We start from the raw sequence: 27,560 nt of genomic DNA on the forward strand, positions 1-27,560 counted from the left end.
CAGACTGAAAGAGCATTAGAAGTAGCCTGGCACCTGCTTAGAAAGATAGTTCCCAGATTTGGATTTCCCACCAGCATTGAATCGGACAAGGGCCCGGCTTTTGCAGCTGATTTAGTACAAGTAAGCACAACTTTAAACATCAAATGGAAACCACACACTGCATATAGGCTCCAGAGTTCTGAGATGGTGGAACAAACCAACTGGACACTTAAAGAGACAGTCTCCAGTGGATCATAGAAACTGACTGCTCCTGGATGGACTTGGTTCCGATGTTTCTGCTCAGACTCAGGATGGTCCCATGGTCCCATGGCTATTCTCCATACGAAATTGTGTATGGGAGGCCCCCTCCCAAAATAAAACAGGTGTCAACAAATTTGCCTCAGGTAAGGGGAGATGAGATTTCACAGCACATGGAACAACTGGGTAAGGTAATAAATCAGGTGACTAAGTTTGTACAAGAAAGGGTGCAGTTCCCTCTTGGGGAACAGATTCACAAATTTGTGCCCAGTGATCAGGTGTGGGTCAAAGAATGGAAACAGGACTCCTTGGCCCCACATTGGGAGGGTCCATATACTGTTGTTCTAACCATCCCTACGACAGTTAAAGTTGCAGGTGTCACTCCCTGGATCCACTACATGAGGGTGAAGAAAGCATACCACACAGACCCAGAGAACGCCACACGGACTACACAAAAGGACCCCACTGATCCCCATGAAACCAAGATCATCTTAAAAAAGAAGAAGAGATGAAGCTCTACAATCAACTGCTGCTACAAGGACTTGCCAGTATCATCTTGGGGACTAACCATAATTTCAGCACAAAGAGGGACCTGTGCTATAATTCAAGTTAAATGTTGTGTATATATCCCTGATTTATCTGGCAATGTATCAGCTGCTTTAGATGACATGAAAAACCAGGTAAAAGGAATGTCAAATGAAAACATTCCATTTTGGACTTCAGTCCTATCTTGGGTGAAGGGTGATTGGTGGAAAACTGTATTTACCATTGTTATAGTTGCCTTGATAGTTCTTCTTTGTGGACCCTTTATTTTACAATGTATTATGAACTTTGTAACCCAAAGGTTGGTGTCGTTCTCCCAAACTGGCGGTCGGAGAGCCAGGGTCCAATATATCCCTATGAATGATGCTCATACTATGAATTAAGAGCATCAAGAGGGGGAATGAAGGAGGAAACAGACAGAACAGGCTTCATCTTGGGCCGGACTGTGGACCTGGAGCTATATGCCCACTATCTATGGAAACGACATACCAATTGGAAAACCAGACCCACCAGAAGGAAGAGCCCCAGGGCTCATACCTAGACTCTCCCTCACCTAAAAGTATACCCTAATTATCTGTGTAACTGAATAGAATCATAACTTCTATTATGCTTATTGGGTTATAACCACAGGCCTATTGATAATTGTCCACTGTTAACTACCTAGGCTTAAGACATATGACTCACAGGTTAACTCTGATTGTATCTTTCTTTTCCTTTGTTCAGACTAGTTTCAGGGAATTTGGGGAGCTGGGTTTGGGCATATACACTTAGGGCATATAAGGTTTTCACAAAAAACTGGTCGGGGTCCTTGGCTAAGAGGAGACTCTGCCTTGGGCCCGCTGGTGTAATAAACTGCACTCCACAGCTGCATTATCCTTCTGAGTGAGTTTGTTTCCCGGAATGCTTGGCTACAACAGCAAGAAACACTGGTTTGATTCCTGGGTTGGAAAGATACTCTGGAGTAGGAAACGTCAACCCACTCTAATATTCTTGCTTGGAAAGTTCCATGGATAGAGGAACCTGGTGGGCTACATAGAGTTCATGGGGTTGCAAAGAGTTGAACAGGGACTGAGCATGGAGTCACCAGCATGAGTAGATGAAAGTACAACATTAAGAAGCAGACAAGTTAGGAGAAGTTGATTTGTGCTTGGAGAAGAGTAAAAATAATGACTTTATTTTGGGTGAAATTCTTATACTCACGGTAAGTACCATCATCATTAGGATCCATACCAAGGAGTGACTGCAATTTAAGAAATTGCAAAAGCAAGAAACTACATAACTGGTCACGACGTTAATATGTTTAATTAGAAAGTCTGTTTAGATTGCTTTGAAGCTGATTTTTAAAATTAACTTACATTCACAAGCAGGGGAAAAAAAAATCAATAATCGTGTGGATTCCTTGAAGACCTTAAAATGGAATCCTAGACAGCACATTTCTATATAGAGCGGCTATTCCTTTCCTAACCACCGGGTGGCAACCAAGTGCCAATGTCACTCTCCTGTCTGTCCCTACCCTTTTTGAGGCGGGCGCGGCTTCCGGGTCTCTGGGCTTCCGGGCTCCCTGAGCGCGCACGTTGCAGAGTCTCCGCCGCGCCTATCTGTCAGCTCCCGCACGTTGGCCGGAGTCTCGGGGACCTAGGCCCATGTGGAAGCTGGTCCCCGCCGCGGGCCCTGCCCGAGGTAAGGCCAGAAGGTGGAAGCGCGGGGGCCCGATTTCCCGAGAGCAGCTGCGGCGGGCGAGGGGTTTGCGGAGCCACTTCCGGTCCGTCCCCGCCTCCTCCGCCGCCTTCCCGCGCTGCCTCCTCCCGCTGAGAGGCGGCGGGAGCCGGTGCGAAGGCTGTGTGAGGGCCGCATGAGGCCCCGCGCGGTCTTCCAGGCTGGCTGGTGCTTGCGAACCCGGCTTTGGCCTGGCGGGTGGGGTAGGCGTGGGGCGCTGGGCCGCTCAGTGACCGCCCGGGTCCTTTCCGTCCGGTCGGCCGCCCCACCTGGCGGGCCCGGCTCGGGGCCGGGCTTCGGTGATGCGCCCCATTGAGCCTTGGCCGGGTACCCTGTTGTGACAGCTAGTGTTTTCAAGCTTTTGAGGAAACGCCCAGAATACCTTGACAGAGGCTACAGGACCTTGGCGACACTGTTTTGAGCACGTCGTTTATTTTTGTTGGGAACCACAAAGATGACGTGTCAATGGCAACTACGGGCAAACAGTTTCGATTTTGTTTCCGAGTTTGTTTTTTTTTTTTAAACCTTTTTGTCATCAGAACGACTGAGGAAGTTTTTTGTTTTTTTCCTCTTTTGCATTTCTAGCAATGGAAAATGGAAATTGCATGTAAATTGGTTGCCTAGAATGTGTAAGCCCTTGTTAGTTGGTAGCTAAGCAGGTGTAGCCTATGATTGGTCTTGCCCTTAGGAAGTTTACATTGTGATTGAAAAAAAAAAAAAGATCTAGGTAGAAGCTGAAAGGACCGGCAGTGTAAGGCAGTATGGAGAGGGCCAAACGAATGGTAAGGAAAATAAATACTGTAATACTGTAAGTAATACGTATTATAAAGACTCAAAGATAAAGGCGCTTTGTGGATTTGGAGCATTGCAGAGATAGAACATAAACTGTGATGGACAAGTTTCCATTAACATTTGTAGCCTATGGCTGGCTTTTTGAGTTCGCGGAAGAAAAATGTCCCTAGTGCCAGTGGGTAGCATTCTTAACTTTCAGAGGATCTTGAACTCTTTTCAGAATGTAATGGAAGCTATGGGGTGCCATCCTTCTAGGAAAAATGTGACTAAACCAACCGCAAAAGTTTTTTGTTGAAAGACTCCACTCTAGGTTAAAAATCTGTTTGACAAAATATAATCTAAGTCTGGTAAAGGCTTACTTGGACTCTTGTGTAATTTAGCTGCCCTAATCACCCTACCACTCCAGTGGTCCCGGACTAAAGTCTACTAGTCTTCAACATACATGCTGTTCCACCAATTTGTGATTTACAAATTTTTAAAATTTTGTTCCAAAAGTTACCATTGTTCTTCAACATATATGCCGTTCCACCAATTTGTGATTTACAGAATTTTTAAATTTTGTTCTAAAAGTTACCCATTGTTTTAAAAGTTAACTTTAATATAAAAAAATTCCCAAAATTATGCACTTGAACCTGGTTTGGAGTTTTCTTGCAGTGATCTATATTATTTACTCTTCATCCAATACCACGCTTTTTAACTGCTATCACTTTGTGGGATATTTTGCCACCTGGTAGAGAAAGTTGCCCTAATATTTACATTTTTCTGAACAGTTTTTCACATATTTTTCTGTCGGAATTTTGAATTTGTTTATCAAGCGCCAGAGTATTTTGATTTCATTTAGTAATGCATTAAATTTATAAGTTAATTTGGGCAAGCACTGACAATTTTCAAAATTATTTTCTCTGTAGAAAAGTGGTGGAGCATTCTGTTTAGATTTGCCTTCTTCAGTGAAGCTTTAGTAGAAAACATGTTTGATTTACATAAAGTTGGGTATTAGCATTTAAATAGCGAAATAAAATATTTAAATTTTGCCATACCTATATCTAATTACATGTTTATGTATATGTGTATCTGTAAGTTTACTTTTTAAAAAAATTCTCTTAGAACCATACAGACTTTTGACTGGTGTTGAGTACATTGTTGGAAGAAAAAACTGTGGCATTCTAATTGAAGATGATCAGTCGATCAGTCGAAATCATGCTACATTAACCGCTAACTTTTCTGTAACCAACCTGGTAAGTCACTATTTCATTTGTTGACAGTAGGGGAATTGAAGTCACGAAAGACTACCTTGGCATATATGTAAGAGAGAGTTTTGGAGACTTTTCATTTTATAGGACTGTTTTCTTTAAATGTTAGCAAAATTAAATATGTTTTGGCAGTGGTACTGGTGGTATTTGTTTATTTTGAGATCTGAAGTTTCTATTTCAGTATTTTACTCTTGGCTTTAGTGATTTAGAAACTCAAATGAAGTAGACCATGTTTATATTTACTTGAACACTTACTGAGTGATTTTTGTTGTTGTCATTGTTCAGTTGCTAACTCATGTCTGACTCTCTGCATCTGCATAGACTGCAGCATGCCAGCCTCCCCTGTCTTTCACTGTCTCCCAGAGTTTGCTCAAATTCCTGTCCGTTGACTCAGTGATGCTGTCTAACCCTGTCATCTCCCATCCCCTTCTCCTTTTCCTTTCAGTCTTTCCCAGCATCAGGGTCTTTTCCAGTGAGTTAGCTCTTCACATCACGTGGCCAAAGTATTAGAGTTTCAGCATCAGTCCTTCCAATGAATATTCAGGGTTGATTTCCTTTCAGGTTGACTGGTTTGATCTTGCAGTCCAAGGGACTCACGAGAGTCTTCTCCAGCACCATAATTCGAAAGCATCCATTCTTTGGTGCTCAGCCTTCATTAGGGTCCAACCCTCCCATCCCTACATGACTACTAGAGAAACCATAGCTTTGACTAGGTAGACCTTTGTTGGCAAAGTGATGTCTCTGCTTTGCGATAATACAGTGCCTAGTTCTGTCAATACCTTTCCTTCCAAGGAGCAAGCGTCTTTATTTCATGGCTGCAGTCAACATCCACAGTGGTTTTGCAGCCTAAGAAAATAAAGTCTGTTACTGCTTCCACTTTTTCTGCATTTGCCATGAAAGGATGGGTTTGGATGCCATGATCTTAGTTTTTTGAATGTTGAGTTCCAAGCCAGCTTTTTGACTCTCCTCTTTCACCCTCATCAAGAGGCTCTTTAGTTCCTTTTCACATTCTGCCATTAGAGTGGTATCATCTGCATATTGAGGTTGTTGGTATTTCTCCTGGCAGTCTTGATTCCAGCTTGTGATTCATCCAGCCTGACATTCTGGATGATGTATTCTGCATAGAAGTTAAATAAGCAGGGTGACAGTGTACAGCCTTGTACTCCTTTCCCAGTTTTGAACCCGTCAGTTGTTCCATGTCTGGTTCTAATGTCCGGTTGTTTTTTGAAACACATACAGGTTTCTCAGGAGACAGGTAAGGTGGTCTGGTATTCCCATCTCTTTAACAGTTTCCACAGTTTGTTGTGATCCACATCATCAAAGGCTTTAACATAATCAATGAAGCAGAGGTACATATTTTCCTGGAATTCCTTTGCTTTCTGTATGATCCAGTGAATGTTGGTAGTTTGATCTCTGGTTCTTCTGCCTTTTCTAAACCCAGCTTGAACATCTGGGAAGTTTTTGGTTCTCATACTGCTGAAGCCTAGCTTGAAGGATTTTGACCTTAACCTTACTAGCATTTGAAATGAACACAGTCATATGTTTGAACATTATTTGGCATTGCCCTTGTTTGGGATTGGAATGAAAATTGACCTTTTCCAGTCTTGTGGCCACTGCTGAGTTCTGCAGATTTGCTGTCATATTGCGTGCAGCACTTTAAAAGCATCATCATTTAGGTTCTTAAAATAACTCGGCTGAAATTCCCTCACCTCCACTAGCTTTGTTTGTAGTAATGCTTCCTAAGGCCCTAAGACTTCACATTCCAGGATGTCTGGCTCTAGGTGAATGATCACACCACTGTGGTTATCCAGATCATTAAAACCTTTTTTGTATAGTTTTGTGTATTCTTGCCATCTCTTAAAATCTGCTTCTGTTAGGTCCTTAGCATTTCTGCCGTTTATTGTACTCATCTTTGCATGAAATATTACCTTGATATCTCCCGGTTTTCTTGAAGAGATCTCTGGTCTTTCCCATTCTTTTATTTTCCTCTGTTTCTTTGCATTGTTCATTTAAGAAGGCCTTCTTGTCTCTCCTTGCTATTTTCTAGAACTCCGCATACAGTTTGGTATATCATTCCCTTTCTCCTTTGCCTTTCGCTCCTCTTTGCTCAGTTACTTACAAAGCCTCTTCAGACGATCACTTTGCCTTCTTGCATTTCTCTTTCTTTGGGATGGTTTTGGTTGCTGCCTCCTGTACAATGTTACAAACTTCTGCCCTTAGTTCTCCAGGCACTCCATCTATCAGATCTAATCCCTGAATCTGTTCATCTCTTTCACTGTATAATCATAAGGAATTTGATTCAGGTCGCACCTGAATGGCCTAGTAGTTTTCCCTACTGTCTTCAATTTAAGCCTGAATTTTGCAGTAAGGAGCTCATGATCTGAGCCACAGTAAACTCCAAGTCTTAATTTTTGCTGACTGTATAGATCTTCTCCATCTTCGGCTGCAAAAATATAATCAGTCCATTTTGATATTAACCATCTGGTGATGTCCTTGTGTAGAGTTGTTTCTTGTGTTGGAAAAGGGTATTTGCTATAACCAATGTGTTCTCTTGGCAAAACTCTGTTAGCCTTTGCCCTGCTTCATTTTGTACTCCAAGGCCAAATTTGCCTGTTGCCCCAGGTATCTCTGGACTTCCTATTTTGCATTCCACTCCCCTGTGATGAAAAGGACATCTTTTTTGGGTGGATATTAGTCCTAGAAGGTCTTATAGGTCTTCATAGAACCAGTCAACTTCAACTTCTTAGGCATCAGTGGTTGGGGCATAGACTTGTTTTACTCTGGTGTTGAATGGTTTGCTTTGGAAACAAACTGAAATCATTCTTTCATTTTTGAGATTGCACCCAAGTACTGCATTTCAGACTTTAGTTGACTATGATGGCTACTCCATTTTTTCTAAGGGATTCTTGCCCACAGTAGTAGATATATTGGTCATCTTAACTAAATTTGCCCAATCCCGTCCATTTTAGTTCACTAATTCCTAAGATATCAATGTTCACTCTTGCCATCTCGGGCTTAACCACTTTTACTTTACCATGATTCATGGGCCTAACATTCCAGGGTCCTATGCAATATTGTTCTTTACAGCATCAGAGTTTACTTTCTCTGCCAGACACATCCACAATTGACCATCGTTTCTGCTTTGACCCAGCTGCCTCATTCTTTCTGAAAATGTTAATAATTGCCCTCCTCTCTTCCCCAGTAGCATATCAAACACCTTCCAACTTAAGGGGCTCATCTTCTCAGTCATATCTTTTGCCCTTTTCATGCTGTCCATTGAGTTCTTGTGGCAAGAATACTGGAGCAGTTTGCCATTTCCTCCTCCTCAGTATGTAAGCACTTGCACATTGAATGCTTACTATGTGTCAGTACTGTGCCAAAGCCTGGAAATAGAGCAGTGGCTGGACTCTTGAGTCCTCCTTTAAAGAGTTGTATAGCCATATGAACACTCATATTTGCCATATATCTTAGGTTTTCAGAGGGAGAATGATTTGCTTTTCTAGGGAAAACAGCTGGTATATATGCCCCACAGCTCATTTGAATGACTGAGTTTGTTTTGGTGTGTTATATAATTAAACCAGCCAAAAAAAGTGTATATATATATATATATATATACAAACAAGAGCCGTGCTCATGGTAATGCTGGTGGTAATGAAGAAAGAAAAACCACTATTTTGAGGTAAGACTGTGTATCAGCAGCAAACACTGGATCTGTTCAGTAATGTTTAGGTTTTGTGTCTATATTCTTTTGGATTAAAAAAAAGCATTATTGTTAAAAATCCTAAAGAAAAAATAAAATTGTTACTTCAAATTAAACACTCTAGCCTTTTCTCATTGGATTGATTTTTTTGTATGTGATTTTGATAATACTTAAACAAAAACCTTAGGAATGAAACTGTCATTTTATATGTGAAACAGTCTTACAAAAGCAGATAGTCCTCAAATTGAGAGGTCAGGAAAATCTCCACTGACTTAGCAAAAATAAAGAAAATATATGTTCTGAGAGGAATGATTCTGAAATTAAGACTTTTTCTCTTAATTGCTAGTTGAGTAATCATTCTTTGCATGCAACCAAAACAATAACTGTGTTATGTACTGTGTTGGGAGGTTAGCCACCTATCGCCTATTCCAAAAGTTATCAACCTTTTCTTTTGAAACCTTTGCCCTTAGGAATACTATTTGTGCAAGAGTAAGAGATTTTAATTAATTAATTAATTTATTTATTTTTAGAGTCAAACAGATGAAATTCCTGTACTGACAGTAAAAGATAATTCTAAGTATGGTACCTTTGTTAATGAGGAGAAAATGCAGAATGGTCTTTCTCAAATTTTGAAGTCAGGGGATAGAGTTACCTTTGGAGTGTTTGAAAGTAAATTCAGGTAAGAATTTTGAAATTGATATTAAAATGGACAACTTTATTTTGGACCAATCAAATTCTAAAGGAAAAGGATATTTATAAATAATAAATTGGAGCTAGTCTATTTTGATCCTACTTAGCATAGTAGGATAGTAGTGAATTTTGCCTAGTAGTGAACTTTGCACTGTATGTGGTTAGTGCATTTTGTTAATCATACAGAACTGACAAAGAGTGAATGAGAATTTGAGTGGGCCCTGAGAATCTTGATGGAGCTACTTTTGATTGATTCTGCATAGGTCAAAGTGTAATGTTAATCTTTTGATCTTTGGTTTTTTTCTTAATTGCAACTCAAGACTGATAGTTTTGTTGGAGCTAAGTTGGAACGTATAGTAATACGTAAAAATCAAAATAACTGTGTGATGTGAGCTTGAGTTTACTATACAATAAATTTATGTAACTTACTTTTATTTACAGAGTAGAGTATGAACCTTTGGTTGCATGCTCTTCTTGTTTAGATGTTTCTGGGAAAACTGCTTTAAGTCATGCCATATTGCAACTCGGAGGACTTACGGTAAACAATTGGACAGAGAGATGTACTCATCTTGTCATGGTATCAGTTAAAGTTACCATTAAAGTAAGTTCAGTGCTTTGTTATTATGTTAAAGTAAGTTCTGTGAATTTAAGTTTTTTCATTTACCCATTATACAAAATGTCTTAAAATCATTTACTATAAAACTATCCAAACTGTTGGCTGTAGATATGTATATGCCAAACAACCCCATACCTACCGTGTAAGCTAAGAATGGTTTTTCAGAAACACTGTTTATTATCTAGAACAAGCAAAAAGCACATGAAATTATATTTCACATTTTGATTTAGCATTTAAATGACTTACGTAATCCTTTCACCAAGAAATGTTTTCAGTCTAAAAGCAAAGCATTTAGAGATCAACTGCCCATCTTCAAAGTAGGCAGTCTGTGTCTTTTCTTCTCTAGTCTCTGATATATCTCACTGTTTCATGCTCTTTTGTTTAAGTTTTATTTGGCTTTAGGCCCTAATCACAAAAACGTTTTTTTATAGTTTGATATTACCTTAATGTATCATCACAGTTTAGAGATATGTAGATATAAGCCTTTAGAAGATGCTATTTGTTAAAATAGTGGTATATTTTGGTATGTTTTCAGATTTTGCATCTTCATCAGATTTGGTTAATCCAAAGCTAATTGAAGAATGACTTTGGGAGGTGATTTGTTTCCTTTCAACAGTTCGACTATAGATAATCTGAGATTGTTTTAGGCTTATATCTATGGTGAAAAGAAGCAAATATATAGATTCCTTTATTAGATGATACAAAAATCCTTTGCTGTATAGTTAATTAAATTAGAATATGTGTGTTATAGCTAAATAGGTGTCATAGAGAAAGAAAGCCTTGCTGTTCAGATTGAACCTCATGTTAAACTTGTGCCTTGGCAGGGTTTTCTCTGGTCAGAGATTGTTTCATCTTTGTAAGTTTATGAAATTGATTTATAAATTCAACAAAGTGATTAGCTTGAGTACTAATTTATGCTAATAAACCCAGATAATAGATTCATAATTCAGAATGTCCGTTTATTAATTTACAGTAGAGTTACACCTTTATAGTGACCAGAATATTTACATATGGCTCCAGCATAGTCCCCTTAAAGATACCAAGGTCCCTGAGACATGAAATAGGTAATCAAGCCCTTGCTTGCTGGATATAAAGTAAGAGCAAAGACAGTTAGGTGGTCTTGAAAGATACTTTACTCAGTCTTTGACAGACTGGGAAACCAGCTTCCATTTACCATAGTACATCCTGTTCCAGTGACTGGGATGCTAATGACCATCAGTCCCTGCATATTAGAGAGTACTGTATATATTCCAGCAATGGTTTGTAGAGCAATACTCCTTTTTCAATATTCTGATCAATCATGTACCAAAAAGAAATTTGTCACTGTATTTATTTTTTTTTTTTTGTAAATTGTCCCCCACTACAGGTTAGTTTGTTTTTAAAATCATTGAATGTTAGAACCAAAAGGGAACGTAAACATTCAGTTCAGCTTTTGTTTTCTAAAGAGGAAACTGAGGCTTGGAGCAACTAAATCCTTTGCCCAAGATCACATGTGTTGGAGCTTACTCAGTCCAGTGTTGAATTGCTCATTACTGCTTCATGCAGGAAGTCAATTATTTCATTCATATTTGAGGTTCATAACTTTCAGATTCCATTCTTGAGAGGTACCCTAAATTGCTTGCTGACATTTAGGTAATTCCCCGTGTTTATTAGAAGCACACTTACAAGCTCTTTAGCTGGATTATTTCTTAGAATTATGCTGAATCTTCTTTATTTTCATTGCCAGTGGTGATATTTTTTAATCTTTCTCAAACTGTGGATATAACTTATTTGAGGCTATGGTTTAATTCACCTGCTAGGTGAAGTTTCTTCCTCTACTCCACCTGTGTATACTTACTTTGAGCTTTTTGTTCAACACCAGTTATTCTTTTATATACTTTCTTAAAAAGACTTCTGCTGCTGCTAAGTCACTTCAGTCATGTCCGACTCTGTGCAACCCCATAGATGGCAGCCCACCAGGCTCCTCAGTCCCTGAGATTCTCCAGGCAAGAATACTGGAGTGGTTGCCATTTCCTTCTCCATTAAAAATACTATTCCATAATTTATATAATCACTGAAAGATCTGTCTCATGTTTATCTCTTGATACTGTTTTCTCTAGGGCAGATGTTACATTTCCTTAATTCTAAGATATACATTTTAATGTTTTTGTAATTGGTATACATTTTTAAATTGACTTGTATTTTGTTATGTTGTTCGGGCCCGCCTCCAGCAGTTTTTATATCAGTACTGTAATTTGTGACTTCTTTTTTTTTCACCTTTAATAGTTATTGTTAATTGATACTTGAATTTGCCCATGTATTATGTTTATTTGTTATTTCACTGGTCTTACTGCTTTTCTAGCATATAGACCTTTGTTTTTTAGGGATCTTAACTTATATGAATTTCGGTTACCACAGTTTATTTTTAATTTTTGTATTTATTGGAATAGAGTTGATTTCACAATGTTGTGTTAGTTTCAGTTGTATAGCAGAGTGATTCAGTTATACATATACATATATCTATTATTTTTCAAATTCTTTTCCCATTTAGGTTACTACAGGTTATTGAACAGAGTCCCTTGTGCTATACAGTAGGTTATCTATTTTCAATATAGCACTGTATTTATGTCAGCCCCAAACTCCCAGTCTATCCCCCTCATATATTGTGATTGGTAGCTTCTTATAATCAAGTGATTTTATAGGGATTTGTACACTAAAAGTAAGCCATGACACAAAACAGACTTCTGTTTTATAGATTGTATCTCTGTTATAAATTTAAAGTGATGCAAGGAAAAATAGAACTTTAAAAAAACTAGGGTATGAGTATATGTATTCACATGTTTTCTTCTTTTTAGACAATATGTGCACTCATTTGTGGGCGTCCGATTGTAAAACCAGAATATTTTACTGAATTTCTTAAAGCAGTTCAGTCCAAGAAACAACCTCCAGAAATTGAAAGGTATATTGTGTATTTGAAATATAACAAAATATGACATACAAAATATGATTGCACTGGCTTGATTTAGGTTAATTCCCTCTTTATTGATTATATCAGGATGTAACATTACAGTTCGGTGTTATTAATGAAAATTTTTTGTTAGTATCTGCAGAAAGTTTCCCAAGCAATTCTTTGTTGATTGTTCTTTATCCTGGTGAAACAGATATGACATGTGTGCCAACATTTAAAGAAAAATATTAAAGGATAGTAATGACCCCGAGGTAGGACCAGTGGACACACATGCTGGGGCCAGGCATCGTGCACGCAGGGCACCTGGAATTGTGAGGTGCCGCAGCCCCGTTACAGAGCTGGAGTCTTGGACCAGAATATGAACAGGGCTGTGGCCTTAGAAATCGAGCTTATTACCTTCTTTGAAAAATGAGGCTAATACCTGTCGTGCTCAATGTTTTAAGTATTTCGTATTATTAGTATTATTTATTTTAACTACTGGTATACATTAAGTCCGAGCTTACTGAATTGTAATAGGTGCTTATTGAAAGAAATGTAACTAATTGCAATATCTGGAAAGATTCATAATAGCTTTCTTAGTTACGTAATTTTTTGGATGCTGTGCTAAATTTGAAAACCACCAGACTGAGGATCTGTCTACTGTACCTACTGCAGCATCATATCTGCAGTAACATAAATGGCAGTTTGGGAGAAATATACTTGTGATTTTTCTTTTCAGATTGCATGGTTAGAGTACTGGTCACTATAAAATGGTGAGTGTTTTTAGTCAACATAAGAACATACTTAAAATGTAGGTCAGTAGCTTATAGTCTAAATGACATAACAGATTTGAGGAAGTTTAAAAAAAATCTAAAATTCTATGCAAATTAAATATTTTACTACAAATTTAAATTAAGTATTAACTAAGTTCAGTTCAGTTGCTCAGTCGTGTCCAGCTCTTTGCAACCCCATGGACTGGAGCATGCCAGCCCTCCCTATCCATCACCAACTCCCAGAGTTTACTCAGACTCATGCCAGTTGAGTTGGTGATGCCATCCAACCATCTCATCCTCTGTCGTCCCCTTCTCCTCCTGCCTTCAATCTTTTCCAACATCAGGGTCTTTTCTAATGAGTCAGCTCGTCACGTGAGGTGGCCAGAATATTGGAGTTTCAGCTTCAGCATCAGCCCTTCCAGTGAATATTCAGGACTGATTTCCTTTAGGATGGACTGATCTCCTTGCAGTCCAAGGGACTCTCGAGTCTTCCCCAACACCACAGTTCAAAAGCATCAATTCTTCAGCACTCAGCTTTCTTTATAGTCCAACTCTCACATCCATACATGACCACTGGAAAAACCATAGCTTTGACTAGGCAGACCTTTGTTGGCAAAGTAATCTGCTTTTTAATAGGCTGTCTAGGTTGATCATAACTCTCCTTCGAAGGAGTAAGCGACTTTTAATTTCATGGCTGCAGTCACCATCTGCAGTGATTTTGGAGCCTCGAAAAATAAAGTCAGCCACTGTTTCCACTGTTGCCCCATCTATCTGCCATGAAGCGATGGGACCAGATGCTATGATCTTCGTTTTCTGAATGTTGAGCTTTAAGCCAACTTTTTTACTCTCCTCTTTCACTTTCATCAAATGGCTCTTTAGTTCCTCTTTAGTTCCTTTCTGCCATAAGGGTGGTGTCATCTATATATCTGAGGTTATTGATATTTCTCTCGGCAGTTTTGATTCCAGCTTGTGCTTCTTCCAGCCCAGCGTTTCTCATGATGTACTCTGCATATAAGTTAAATAAGCAGGGTGACAATATACAGCCTTGATGTACTCCTTTTCCTATTTGGAACCAGTCTGTTGTTCCATGTCCAGTCCTAACTGTTGCTTCCTGACCTGCATATAGTTTTCTCAAGAGGCAGGTCAGGTGGTCTGGTATTCCCATCTCTTTCAGAATTTTCCACAGTTTACTGTGATCCACACAGTTAAAGGCTTTGGCATAGTCAATAAAGCAGAAATAGATGTTTTTCTGGAACTCTCTTGCCTTTTTGATGATCCAGCAGATGTTGGCAATTTGATCTCTGGTTTCTCTGCCTTTTCTAAAACCAGCTGAACATCCGGAAGTTCATGGTTCACGTACTGTTGAAGCCTGGCTTGGAGAATTTTGAACACTACTTTACTAGCGTGTGAGATGAGTGCAATTGTGTGGTAGTTTGAGCATTCTTTGGCATTGCCTTTCTTTGGAATTGGAATGAAAACTGACCTTTTCCAGTCCTGTGGCCACTGCTGAGTTTTCCACGTTTGCTGGCATATTGAGTGCAGCACTTTCACAGCATCATCTTTCAGGATTTGAAATAGCTCAACTGGAATTCCATCACCTCCACTACCTTCATTCATGATGATACTTCCTAAGGCCCACTTGACTTCGCATTCCTGGATATCTGGCTCTAGGTGGGTGATCACACCATCATGGTTATCAGGGTCGTGAAGGTCATTTTTGTATAGTTCTTCTGTGTATTCTTGCCACTTCTTATCTCTTCTGCTTGTGCTAGGTCCATACCATTTCTGTCCTTTATTGTGCCCATCCTTGCATGAAATGTTCCCTTAGTATCTTTAATTTTCTTGAAGAGATCACTAGTCTTTAACATTCTATTGTTTTCCTCTGTTTCTTGGTACTGATCACTGAAGAAGGCTTTCTTATCTCTCCTTGCTGTTCTTTGGAACTCTGCTTTCAGATGGGTATATCTTCCCTTTTCTCCCTTGCCTTTTGGTTCTCTTTGTTTCTCAGCTGTGTGTGAGGCCTTCTCAGACAACCGTTTTGTCTTTTTGCATCTCTTTTTCTTGGGGATGGTTTGATCAACACCTCCTGTACAACATTACAAGCCTCCATCCATAGTTCATCTGGCACTCTGTCTATCCAATCTAGTCCCTTCAATCTATTTGTCACTTCCACTGTATAATTGTTAGGGATTTGATTTAGGTCATACCTGAAAGGTCTAGTGGTTTTCCCCACTTTCTTCAATATAAGTCTGAATTTGGCAATAAGGAGTTCATGATGAGCCACAGTCAGCTCCTGGTCTTGTTTTTGCTGACTGTATAGAGCTTACATCTTTGGCTGCAAAGTATATAATCAGTCTGATTTCGGTATTGACCATCTGGTGATGTCCATGTATAGAGTCTTCCCTTGTACTGTTGGAAGAGGGTGTTTGCTATACCAGTGTGTTCTCTTGGCAAAACTCTTTAACCTTTGTCCTGCTTCATTCTGTACTCCCAAGGCCAAATTTGCCTGTTACTCCAGGTGTTTCTTGACTTCCTACTTTTGTATTCAGTCCCCTATAATGAAAAGGACATCTTGTTTGGGTGTTAGTTCTAGAAGTCTTATAGGTCTTCATAGAACCGTTCAACTTCAGCTTCTTCAGCATTACTGGTTGGGGCATAGAGTTGGATTAGTGTGATATTGAATGGTTCGCCTTGGAAACAAACAGATCATTCTGTCGTTTTTGAGATTGCATCCAAGTACTGCATTTCAGACTCTCTTGTTGGCTATGATGGCTACTCCATTTCTTCTAAGAGATTCTTGCTCACAGTGGTAGATATAATGGTCATCTGAGTTAAATTCACCCATTCCAGTCCATTTTAGTTCGCTGATTCCTAGAATGTCAGTGTTCACTCTTGCCATCTCCTGTTAGACCACTTCCAATTTGCCTTGATTCATGGACCTAACATTCCAGGTTCCTATGCAATATTGCTCTTTACAGTATCGGATCTTGCTTCTATCACCAGTCACACCACAGCTGGGTATAGTTTTTGCTTTGGCTTCATCCCTTCATTCTTTCTGGAGTTATTTCTCCACTGATCTCTAGTAGCATATTGGGCAGCTACTGACCTGGGGAGTTCATCTTTCAGTGTCCTATCCTTTTGCTTTTTCATACTGTTCATGGGGTTCTCAAGGCGAGAGTACTGAAGTGGTTGCCATTCCCTTCTCCAGTGGACCACATTCTGTCAGAACTCTCTACCATGACCCTTCCGTCTTGGGTGGCCCTACATGGCATGGCTCATAGTTTTATTGAGTTAGACAAGGCTGTGGTCCGTGTGATCAGATTGAGTAGTTTTCTGTGATTGTGGTTTACTCATGCTAATTATTTCATTACCAGTTTTAAAATATTGTTGTTGCTTAGTTGCTCAATTGTGTCTGACTCTTTAAAACCCTGTTGACTGCAGCATGCCAGGCTTCCCTGTCCTTCACCATCTCCCAGAGTTTCCTGAAACTCATGTTCATTGAGTTGGTGATGGCATCCAACCGTCTCATCCTCTGTTGCCCCCTTCTGCTCCTGTCCTTAATCTTTCCCAGCATCAGGGTGATTTCCAATGAATCAGCTCTTCAAATCTGGTGGCCAAAGTATTGGAGCTTCAGTATCAGTCCTTCCAGTGAATATTCAGAATTTGATTTCCTTTAGGACTGACTGGTTTGGTCTTGCTATTCAAGGGAATCTGAAGAGTTTCTCTAGTACCACAGTTCTGGTACTAGATATTTTCAGTTCTGCAGTGCTCAGTCTTTTTTATGGTCCCACTCTCAAATCTGTACATGACTACTGGAAAGGCATGGCTTTGACTATACGGACCTTTGCCAGGAAAGTGATATGTCTGCTTTTTAATATGCTGTCTAGGTTTGTCATAGCTTTTCTTTCAAGGAGTCAGCGTCTTTAAGTTTTATGGCTGCATTCACTGCAGTGATTTTGGAGCCCAAGAAAAGAAAATCTGTCACAGCTTCCACTTTTTTTCCATTTGCCACCAGTTTTGGAACTAGATGCCATGATCTTCATTTTTTGAATGTTGAATTTTAAGCCAGCTCTTTCACTCTCCTCTTCAGTTTCATTAAGAGGCTCTTTAGTTCCTTTTTGCTTTCTGCCATTAGGGGGGTATTATCTGCTTGTCTGAAGCTGTTGATATTTCTCCCAGCAATCTTTATTCCAGCTTGTGTTTCATCCCACCTGGGTTTCATATGATGTATTCTGCATATAAGTTAAATAAGCAGGGTGACGATATACAGTCTTGTCATACTCCTTTCCCAATTTGGAACCAGTCCTTTGTTCCATGTCCAGTTCTAACTATTGCTTCTTAAACTGCATCCAAGTTTCTCAGGAGTCAGGTAAGGTGGTCTGGTGTTCCCATCTCTTTAAGAATTTGCCACAGTTTGTTGTGATCCTCACAGTCAAAGGCTTTAGTGTAGTCTCCCTTTCTCCTTTAATACATATATGTGTATATGTACATAAAATATATATAAAATATTACTAGCTATTTTAAACTTATTTGCCCAGTGCAGATGTTTTTACAAACTATTTATACCTGATAATGTGTATTTGCTTTTAAAAGTAACTGAACATCAGATTTTCTCTTTGTTTTCAGTTTTCACTTGGGAGGTCTCATGTATTTTATTATCTGGTTAACAGATAATATGCTTTCCTCTAGAAAGGAATCATCATATTTTATTTATTTTTTGGCCATACCAAGTGGCTTGCAGGTTTGAATCCAGGCCCTCAGCAGTGAAAACATGGAGTCCTAACCACTGGGCCACCAGAGAATTCCTGAGATTTTGAAATAGATGATTCTTAACCTTTTTTGAGTCCTAGATCCCTGTGAGAACTTGAAAGCATTGATCTCTCCTCTGAAACTTCACTTACTACCAACTTGAAAGTGAAAGTCACTCAGTCCTCTTGGACTTTTTACGACCCCATAGACATAGTCCATGGAGTTTTCCAGGCTAGAATACTGGAGTGGGTAGCTTTTCCCTTCTCCAGGGGACCTTCTCAACCCAGGGATCGAACCCAGATCTCCCGCATTGCACTGGATTCTTTACCAGCTGAGTCACAATGGAAGCCCAAAAATACTGGAGTGGATAGCCTATCCATTCTCTAGGGGATCTTCCTGACTGAGGAATCGATGTGGGGTCTTCTGCATTGCAGGCGGAGTCTTTACCAGCTGAGCCGTCAGGGAAGCCCAACTTGCCTAGTGCCTATTATGAGTCTCCCTAGAAAAGTTGATAAATACTGTAAATAATGACTCTTGTTACAGCTAATAAACCATTTTAATTCTAGATTACTTAGGAATGGAGGGATATGATAAGTTTTTACTACTGGTGATATGTTTTATGGTTTTTGGAATTTTTAGAATCAGTCATTGATTCTTACTTATTTAGAATCAGTGTATTCAACTTGCTTTTTTGTTGTTTTTACTTTAGGTTAAGCATAGTTTTTTTTCTGACTTCAACTTTTGACTGTATTAACTTTAGTGGGTGTAATGAAACATCCCTACTCTAAGATTGTTCAATAACTCCTAACTCAGTGTTTACTAGGAAAGACTATTAGTTCATGTTTGATAATCAAGTTTTAATACTATTTTAAATTATGTAGTTTTTTGCCTTAATAGATTCATATACCTTTTGGGATCCATTTTGATATGTTTATGCAAGACTGTGTACTCAGTTACTAAATAGAAAAAAGATTAAATTTAAGATATTAAATAGTAGTAAGATGGTTTATAAAAGGATATGACATAAAAAATAAACATGCAAGCAAGCAAGCTATAATATTTTTACCTAACAAAAAGTGTAGTCCTTTTGTTGCAGTTATGTCTGCATCTCTGCACTGTTACCGTGAAACAGAGTAAGTCAGGGGTAAGATAGAGTACCTGATGTGGTTAGTGATGTCTGATTTTCTTACACTGTTATAGAAGTACCATTATAGGTGATTCAATTTAAAAGAAGTATTTAATTTTGATACTCTGTGCTCTAATATAGGAAGTCCGTTAAAATATTGTTTATGTCTGAATATTAAAAAAATGATCCCTCAAGAAAAAGGGAGTTTCCTTTTATTTGAAAATTTGCAGAGTTTCTCATATTACAGAGTGCTTTCTCAGTTACTTTATTTCAAACAACAAGCATTGCTTTGAGAAAACACTGTTGGAAGAGAGTCCTTACATCACACAAAACTAGCTGAATATTTCAACAGTGTAAGGCTCTGACTGCCCTATGCCTAGGCCATTTCTCAGGGTTCTGTTTACAGTGAGAAACCTGGAGGGATGAAGTAATATCTCCTTCCAAGGACAAAGAGCAGGGCTGCTGAAAGCTTCTTATAAAATGGATGGATTCCTAAGTTCATTGTAACACTGCTCTGGGGAGGTACCATCTGTGTCATCCCCATGGAACTTGGTATTAGGGGAGCTGCTGCAAACACAGTGAGGCTTACTGCTGGCTTTTCTCTGACCCAGGAGTCTCCTGTCTTCTGCCAACATCCATGAAATGGGTATAAGTTAACTTATTATCTTGTAATAAAATCACAGACCCAAAAGATACATTAGCCTGAAACAAACATGGTAAATGAAAGTTTAGGAAATTATAAAGTTTAATTGTGTATTGTATCTCTTTGCTTTAATTTGCATTTTCTTGATGATACATGATGATACTAAGCATCTTTCCATATGCATATTTGCTCTCTATATTTCTTTGAGGAGGTATCTAATAAAGTCTTCAGCTGTTTTTAAAAATCAGGTTGTTTGTTTTCTTATTGTTGAATTTTAAGAGTTCTTTATATATTTTTGATAACAGTTCTTTATAAGATTTGTGTTTTGCAAATGTTTTCTCCCAGTCTGTGGTTTGTCTTTGCATTCTCCTGACGTTATCTTTCACAGAGCAGAACTTTTTAATTTTAATGAAGTCTCACTTATCAATTATTTATTTCATGGATCACGCCTTTGGTGTTATATCTAAAACGTCATCTCCATATCCAAGGCCATCTAGATGTTCTCCTATGTTATCTTATAGGAGTTTTATACTTTTGCTTTTATATTTAGGTCTATGATCCATTGTGAGTTATTTTTTGTGAAAAGTATATGATCTGAGTGTAAATTTTTTTTTTTTTTTAATATGTGAATGTCCAGTTTCATCACCAGTTGTTGAAAAGACTGTAAACTCCATTGTAAAAGATCAGTTGACTCTATTTATGTGAGTCCATTTCTGGGTTCTCTGTTCTCTTCCACTGATCTGTCTCTTTTTCGTCAGCAACACACTCTCTTGATTACTGCCACTTTATATTAAGCCTTGAATTCTGGTAGTGTCGGTACTCTAACCTTGTTCTTCTCAAGTTATTTGGATTGCGTTTATTTTTATAGATCAAGTTGGGAAGAACTGACATGTTGACAATATTGTCTATCCATGAACATTAGTAATTTTTACTGGAAGGTAGAGAAACTAAAAGACTGGTCAGTTAATAGCTCTAACAAAAGAACTGACTATATAGAATGTTGAAACTATGGACTGATGAGAAGCTTTAGTAATTATTTCTTGGTTTTACATTTCTATTTTCTTCTATTCCCTAATATCTATGGATGACTAAGATGTGTTTATAGTATTACCTTAAGGAGAGTATTACCTTAAAGAGCTAAAAGATTGTGTTTTTAAATCTTTGAAAATTTTATTTAAACTGACAAAATGTAGGTTCTAAAATTTCCTGAGCTTCTCCAAAGAGATTTATAACCAAACACGATGAGGTTTCCCAGGTGGCTCAGTGGCAAAGAATCTGCCTACAGTGTAGGAGAACCAGGAAACACAGGTTTGATCCTTGGGTTGGGAAGATCCGAGTAGGAAATGGCAACCTGCTGCAGTATTCTTACCTGGAAAATTCCATGGACAGAGGAGCCTGGCAGGCTACAGTCCTTGAAGTCTCAAAGAGTCAGGCACAGTGGAGAGGCTGATGCTCATGCAAGCAAGTCTAATATGCAAATAGAATTTGATTTCTAATGGATGGTATTTCAACCATTTGTTACTTTTTTTTGTCAGTTTTGGTTTTACTTTTATCACTTTTTAAAAGCTTTGTATTACTTCTCTCAGCCATTTGTAATTTGCATAATCGTTTGGTTTATATATATGTAATTGTCTCTTGTTAGGATTGCCTGCTCTTACATTATGTAGTTTTAGAAAATACAGAACAGTTCTGCTGTTCTGTGTTGCACCTGTCATTATATTTATAGTAAAAGCATTTTGGTATTTTTAGTCCTTTAGTCCCAGGTAAAACTCTTTAACAATACAGTTGTATTATGGAAATTAAGCCTTTCTAGTTTTCTAGTCCAGATTGCCAAATTCTGTTTACAAATTTAATGTGCAGTATAGTATGTAATTATAATATACTTAATTTTTTATAGTTTTTACCCACCTGTTGATGAACCAGCTATTGAAAGTAAAAATATTGATCTATCAGGACGCCAGGAAAGAAAACAAATCTTCAAAGGGAAAACATTTGTCTTTCTAAATGCCAAGCAGGTAATGTTATAAGCTAAATTTTCCTGAAGAAAATGTTATAAACTAGGATAAATTATTATCAGTTATTAGTACATTTCCTTTTGAGATCTTGTGTCAATGTCTGAAGGGAAATAAAAAACTGCCTAGGCACCAGAACTTGCCCAGTGTTCATGTATATGACTGTGGCATTTCTTAATATCTGTTAATTGGCTGATTAATTAAGTTTATATAAATATATACAAGGAAGAGACCAAAAACTTTTAACTTCTAATTTGTTCGGTTAGTTAGCAGCTGTTGAATGTCTTCTATGTGATGAACTGAGAGTTCCAGAAGTTTATGTTATAGGTGGAAAAATATAAATAAGCTCACAGTTCCAGAACTGTGTAATGAGGGACAGTAATGGTACCTAGTGAACTAGGGGTTTTCTCCTAATGGAAGCTCAGATTGTCCTGTCAAGAAGTAGGATCATTTAATTTAAACATGTATTCAAGAAATTAATTATGGCTGTTCATTACTTTTTTCCTTTTTTCCCCCCATTTTTAGCATAAAAAATTAAGTGCAGCAGTTATATTTGGAGGAGGAGATGCTAGGTTGATAACAGAAGAAAATAAAGAAGATGATAGTTTCTTTTCAGCTCCTGGAACTTGTGTTGTTGATGCAGGACTAACAGATTCACAGACTTTAATTCCTGACTCTCAGAAAAAATGGATTCATTCAATTATGGATATACTCCAAAGGTACAGAATAATTCTTTATTAGTTTTTTTTTTTAAGGGAAAGTAGGTTATTCTATATGTAAATTATTTATACTCCACATAGTAATATAAAGGCATATACAATCTCAAAAATGACAGAATGATCTTGGTTCGTTTCCAAGGCAAACCATTCAATATCCCAAAATCCAAGTGTGTGCCCCAACCACTAATGCTGAAGAAGCTGAAGCTGAATAGTTCTATAAGACCTTCTAGGATTAACACCGCCCAAAAGATAACCTTTTCATCATAGGGGACTGGAATGCAAAAGTAGGAAGTCAGGAGATACCTGGAATAACAGGCAAGGTTGGCCTTGGAGTACAAAATGAAGTAGAGCAAAGACTAACAGAGTTTTTGCCAAGAGAACGCACTGGTATAGCAAACACCCTCTTCCAGCAACACAAGAGAAGCCTCTACACGTGGACATCACCAGATGGTCAACACCGAAATCAGATTGATTATATTCTTTGCAGACAAAGATGGAGAAGCTCTGTACAGTCAGCTTAAACAAGACCAGGAGCTGACTGTGGCTCAGATCATGAACTCCTTATTGCCAAATTCAGACTTAAATTGAAGAAAGTAGGGAAAAACCACTAGACCTTTCAGGTATGACCCAGATCAAAGCCCTTATGATTATACTGTAGAAGTGACAAATAGATTCAGGGGATTAGATCTGATGGATGGAGTGTCTGAAGAACTACGGATGGAGGTTTGTAACATTGTGTAGGAGGTGGTGATCAAAACCATCCCCAAGAAAAAGAAATCCAAAAGGCAAAATGGTTGTCTGAGGAGACCTTACAAACAGCTGAGAGAAGAAGAAAAGTGAAGGGCAAAGGAGAAAAGGAACGATATATCCATCTGAATGCAGAGTTCCAAAGAATAACAAGGAGAGATAAGAAAGCCTTCTTAGGTGAACAATGCATAGAAATAGAGGAAAACAATAGAATGGGAAAGACTAGACATCTTTTCAAGAAAATTAGAGATACCAGGGAACATTTCATGCAAAGATGGGCACAATAAAGGACAGAAGTGATACGTACCTAGGGCACAATAAAGGACAGAAGTGATGTGTACCTAATAGAAGCAGAAGATATTAAGAAGAGGTGGTAAGAATACACAGAAGAACAACACAAAAAAGATGTTAATGACCCAGATAACCACAATGGTGTGATCACTCACCTAGAGCCAGATATCCTGGAGTGTGAAGTCAAGTGGGCCTTAGGAAGAATTCCTACCAACAAACTAATGGAGGTGATGAAATTCCAGCTGATGTATTTCAAATCCTGAAAGATGATGCTGTTAAAAGTGCTGCACCCAATTTGCCAGCAAATTTGGAAGAAACAGCAGTGGCCACAGGACTGGAAAAGGTCAGTTTTCATTTCAATCCCAAAGAAAGGCAATGCCAAAGAATATTCAAACTACCACACGGTTGCATTCATCACATACTAACAAGGTAATGCTCAAAATTCTGCAAGCTAGGCTTCAACAGCAAATGAACAGAGAACTTCCAGATTTACAAAATGGATTTAGAAAAGGCAGAGGTAACTGATCAAATTGCAAACATTCGTTGGATTATAGAAAAAGCCAAGCAATTCCAGAAAGACATCTACTTCTGCTTCATCGACTATGCTAGAGCTTTTGACTGTGTGGATCACAACAAACTGTGGAAAATTCTTTAGGAAATGAGTTACCAGACCACCTGATGTGCCTCCTGAGAAATTTGTATGGAGGTCAAGAAGCAACAGTTAGAACCAGACATGGAACAACGAAAACTGACTCATAGTTGGGAAAGGAGTACGTCAGGGCTGTGTATTCTCACCCTGCTTATTTAACTTCTGTGTAGAATATATCATGTGAAATGCCAGGCTATATGAAACTCAAACTGAAATCAACATTGCCGGGAGAAATATCAGTAATCTCAAGATATGCAGATGACACCACCCTAATGGGAGAAGGTGAAGAGGAACTAGAGAGCCTCTTGATGAAAGTAAAATAGAAGAGTGAGAAAGTTGGCTTAAAATTCATCATTCAAAAAATGAAGATCATGGCATCCGGTCCCATCACTTCATGGCAAATAGGTGGGGAAAAAGATGGAAACTGTAACAGACTTTATTTTCTTGTGCTCCAAAATCACTGTGGACAGTGACTGCAGCCATGAAATTAAGACTTGCTCCTTGGAAGAAAAGCTATGGCAAACCTAGACAGTATATTTTAAAAAGCAGAGACATCACTGAGACAAAGGTCCATACAGTCAAAGCTGTGGTTTTTCTAGTAGTCATGTACAGATGTGAGAGTTGTACCATAAAAAATGTAGAGTGCCAGAGAACTGGTGCTTTCTAATTGTGGTAGTGGAGAAGATTCTTGATAGAGATCAACCCAGTCAATGCTGAAAGACATCAACCCTGAATATTCATTGGAAGGACTGATGCTGAAGCTCCAATACTTTGGCAGCCTGATGCAAAGAGCTGACTCATTGGAGAAGACCCTGATGTTGAGAAGGATTGAGGATAATATGACCCAGCAATCCCACTGCTGGGCATACACACCGAGGAAACCAGAACTGAAAGAGACACATATACCCCAATGTTCATTGCAATGCTATTTATAATAGCTAGGACATGGAAGCAAGCTAGATGTCCATCGGCAGATGGATGGATAAGGATGTTGTGGTAAATATACACAATGGACTATTACTCAGTTATTAAAAAGAACTCATTTGAGTCAGTTCTAATGAGGTAGATGAAACAGGAGCCCATTATACAGAGTGAAGTTAAGTCAGAAAGAGAAACACCAATACAGTATATTAATGCATATATATGGAATTTAGAAAGATGGTAACAACAATCCTATATGCAAGGCAGCAAAAGAGACACAGATGTAAAGAACAGATTTTTGGACTTTGTGAGAGAAGGTGGGGTGGGATGATTTCGGAGAATAGCATTGAAATATACATATTACCATATGTAAAATAGATGACTAGTGCAAATTCGGTCCATGAAGCAGGGCACTCAAAGCTGGTGCTCTGGGACAACCCAGAGGGATGGGATGGGGAGGGAGGTTCAGAATGAGGGGACACGTGTGCACCCGTGGGTAATTCACGTCAATGTATGGCAAAAACCACCACAGTATTGTAAAGAAATTATCCTCCAATTAAATTAATTCATTAACAAACGAAGGGCACGACAGAGAATGTGATGGTTGGATGGCATCACCTACTCAAGGGACATGAGTTTGAACAAACTTCGGGAGATAGTGAAGTTTCGCGAAGCCTGGTGTGCTGCAGTTCATGGGGTTGCAACTAGTTGCACATGACTGAGCAACTGAATCATAACATATACAAGAATTATTATAAAGATTTTATTGTATATGGTTTGAAAATTTATTGTGACTTAGTATGCTTAAAGTAGAATAGATATATCCATGATAATTTTATCTCAATACATATTTTCTGCCTCTTTTTTGTTACTTTAATAGAATTTTCATTATACATCTGTTTATAATTAGTATTTGTTTTCCTCTAGATTATGTAGTTGAGAAAGTTAAAACTCAAATATAAAATGTTTTCTGAAATAACCTAGAAATGTATTTTTCCCTGGATGATTAGTACCCATTGAAAATTTATATAAAAATTTTTATCCTTCCTGTATATATAGGCTACTATAGGAATGGGCTTCCCTGGGAGCCCAGTTGGTAAAGAATCTGCCTGCAATTCAGGAGAACCCGGTCTGATTTCTGCATCAGGAAGATCTGCTGGAGAAGGAATAGGGTACCCACTCCAGAATTCTTGGGCTTCCCTGGTGGCTCAGCTGGTAAAGAATCTGCCTGGAATGCTGGAGACCTGGGTTCAATCCCTGGGTTGGGAAGATCCCCTGGAGAAGGGAAAGGCTACTCACTCCAGTATTCTGGCCTGGAGAATTCCATGGACGGTATAGTCCATGGGGTTGCAAAGAGTTGGACACGACTGAGCGACTTTCACTTTCAATTTTCATAGGAAAGCAGAAAAAAAAAGTATCAAATATACTAGAATAGTGTTTGTAATTGGGGGAGGACCATTTGAAAGCACTAAAGCAAGGATTTTTTTCCTGGACTCTTTATTGGTATTAATAATCTTTGAAGTACAAAGTAAGAAATCAGCCTTGGCAGTCTGTTAACTAAATTCTTATTCACTTAGTAAAACATTATTAGGGCTTATGGTATTTGTATGTATAAAATGTCCATAAATAAACAAGCTATCTCCAGTGTTCATTTTTCTTATCCCAGGAGTTCTGACCATGAAGGACTTTTTAAAAAAATGAATTTGCTGAAGTAAAAAGTAAAACTTCAGTCTGTGTCCCATAAATATTTTGCTTAATGGAGATGTAGTAACTGCTGTGAAAAAGGAAATACCTGTGTAACAAAAGTACCATCATATAGTGTAACCAAAATGTACTATAATTATGTTTTAGGCACTGGGGATATAATGGTAAACAAGATAGCCATGGTTGTCTAGAGGAAAAGACAGATAGAGACAAGTAAACCGATAACTACAAATGTGTATAAGGAAGCAGAGTAACAGAGCAGGCGGGGAGAAGTTTATTCTAAATAGAGAAAGCTTCTTTCAGGTAGTATTTTACCTATGACCCGTTTTTAAAAGACATGCCGGACAACAGCAATAATAACTTACTTACTGTAAGCTGGTCCTGTTTTAAGCATTTTACATATATTAAGGCATATTTTACATATTTAAGCCACACAGAATCCTGTGTATTTTTTTGTCATGATTCTCATTGTGCAGAAAGGGCAAAAGGGGATTTGAGTAGAACATGGGGACTGATGAGAGGAGCCAGCGTGTTAACCTGCGGAGTCTGGGTCCGGAGCCCGTTCCATCTTGCTGCCTTTCATGTATAGGGACCCTGAGGTAAGAACAGAGCCAGGGTGCAAGGTTGCTCAGAGGCTGGTGACCAGATCATGAGGTGACATTTTGTTCTATAGTCTTTGGCCCCTGTTTCAGTTTGGTTTTGAAAGGAGGATGATTTTACAGTTAGAGAAAGACTACCACTTAAAATAACACCTGT

The 27,560-nt window shown here is 38.4% G+C and overlaps 1 protein-coding gene across 8 annotated transcripts in view; it reads left to right on the plus strand.

The window, feature by feature from the left end:
• Window positions 1–2,277: 2,277 nt before the first annotated feature.
• Window positions 2,278–27,560, plus strand: part of NBN (nibrin) — a 57,163-nt gene continuing 31,880 nt past the window's right edge. Inside the window, exons 1-7 of one of the 8 annotated variants that reach the window (XM_069600637.1) lie at window positions 2,278–2,460; window positions 4,393–4,523; window positions 8,769–8,917; window positions 9,370–9,529; window positions 12,379–12,482; window positions 21,659–21,776; window positions 22,299–22,492. In XM_069600637.1, coding sequence (XP_069456738.1) covers window positions 2,424–2,460; window positions 4,393–4,523; window positions 8,769–8,917; window positions 9,370–9,529; window positions 12,379–12,482; window positions 21,659–21,776; window positions 22,299–22,492 — 893 coding nt within the window. In that variant the 5' untranslated portion in view covers window positions 2,278–2,423. Of the gene's footprint in view, window positions 2,461–2,535; window positions 3,279–4,366; window positions 4,524–8,768; window positions 8,918–9,369; window positions 9,530–12,378; window positions 12,483–21,658; window positions 21,777–22,298; window positions 22,493–27,560 lie in introns of those variants that run through there. The other 7 variants (XM_069600641.1, XM_069600638.1, XM_069600640.1 and 4 more) reach the window with 7 other exon arrangements.

The sequence above is a fragment of the Ovis canadensis genome, chromosome 9, assembly GCF_042477335.2.
Source record: "Ovis canadensis isolate MfBH-ARS-UI-01 breed Bighorn chromosome 9, ARS-UI_OviCan_v2, whole genome shotgun sequence".
NCBI classification, from domain to species: Eukaryota; Metazoa; Chordata; class Mammalia; order Artiodactyla; family Bovidae; genus Ovis; species Ovis canadensis.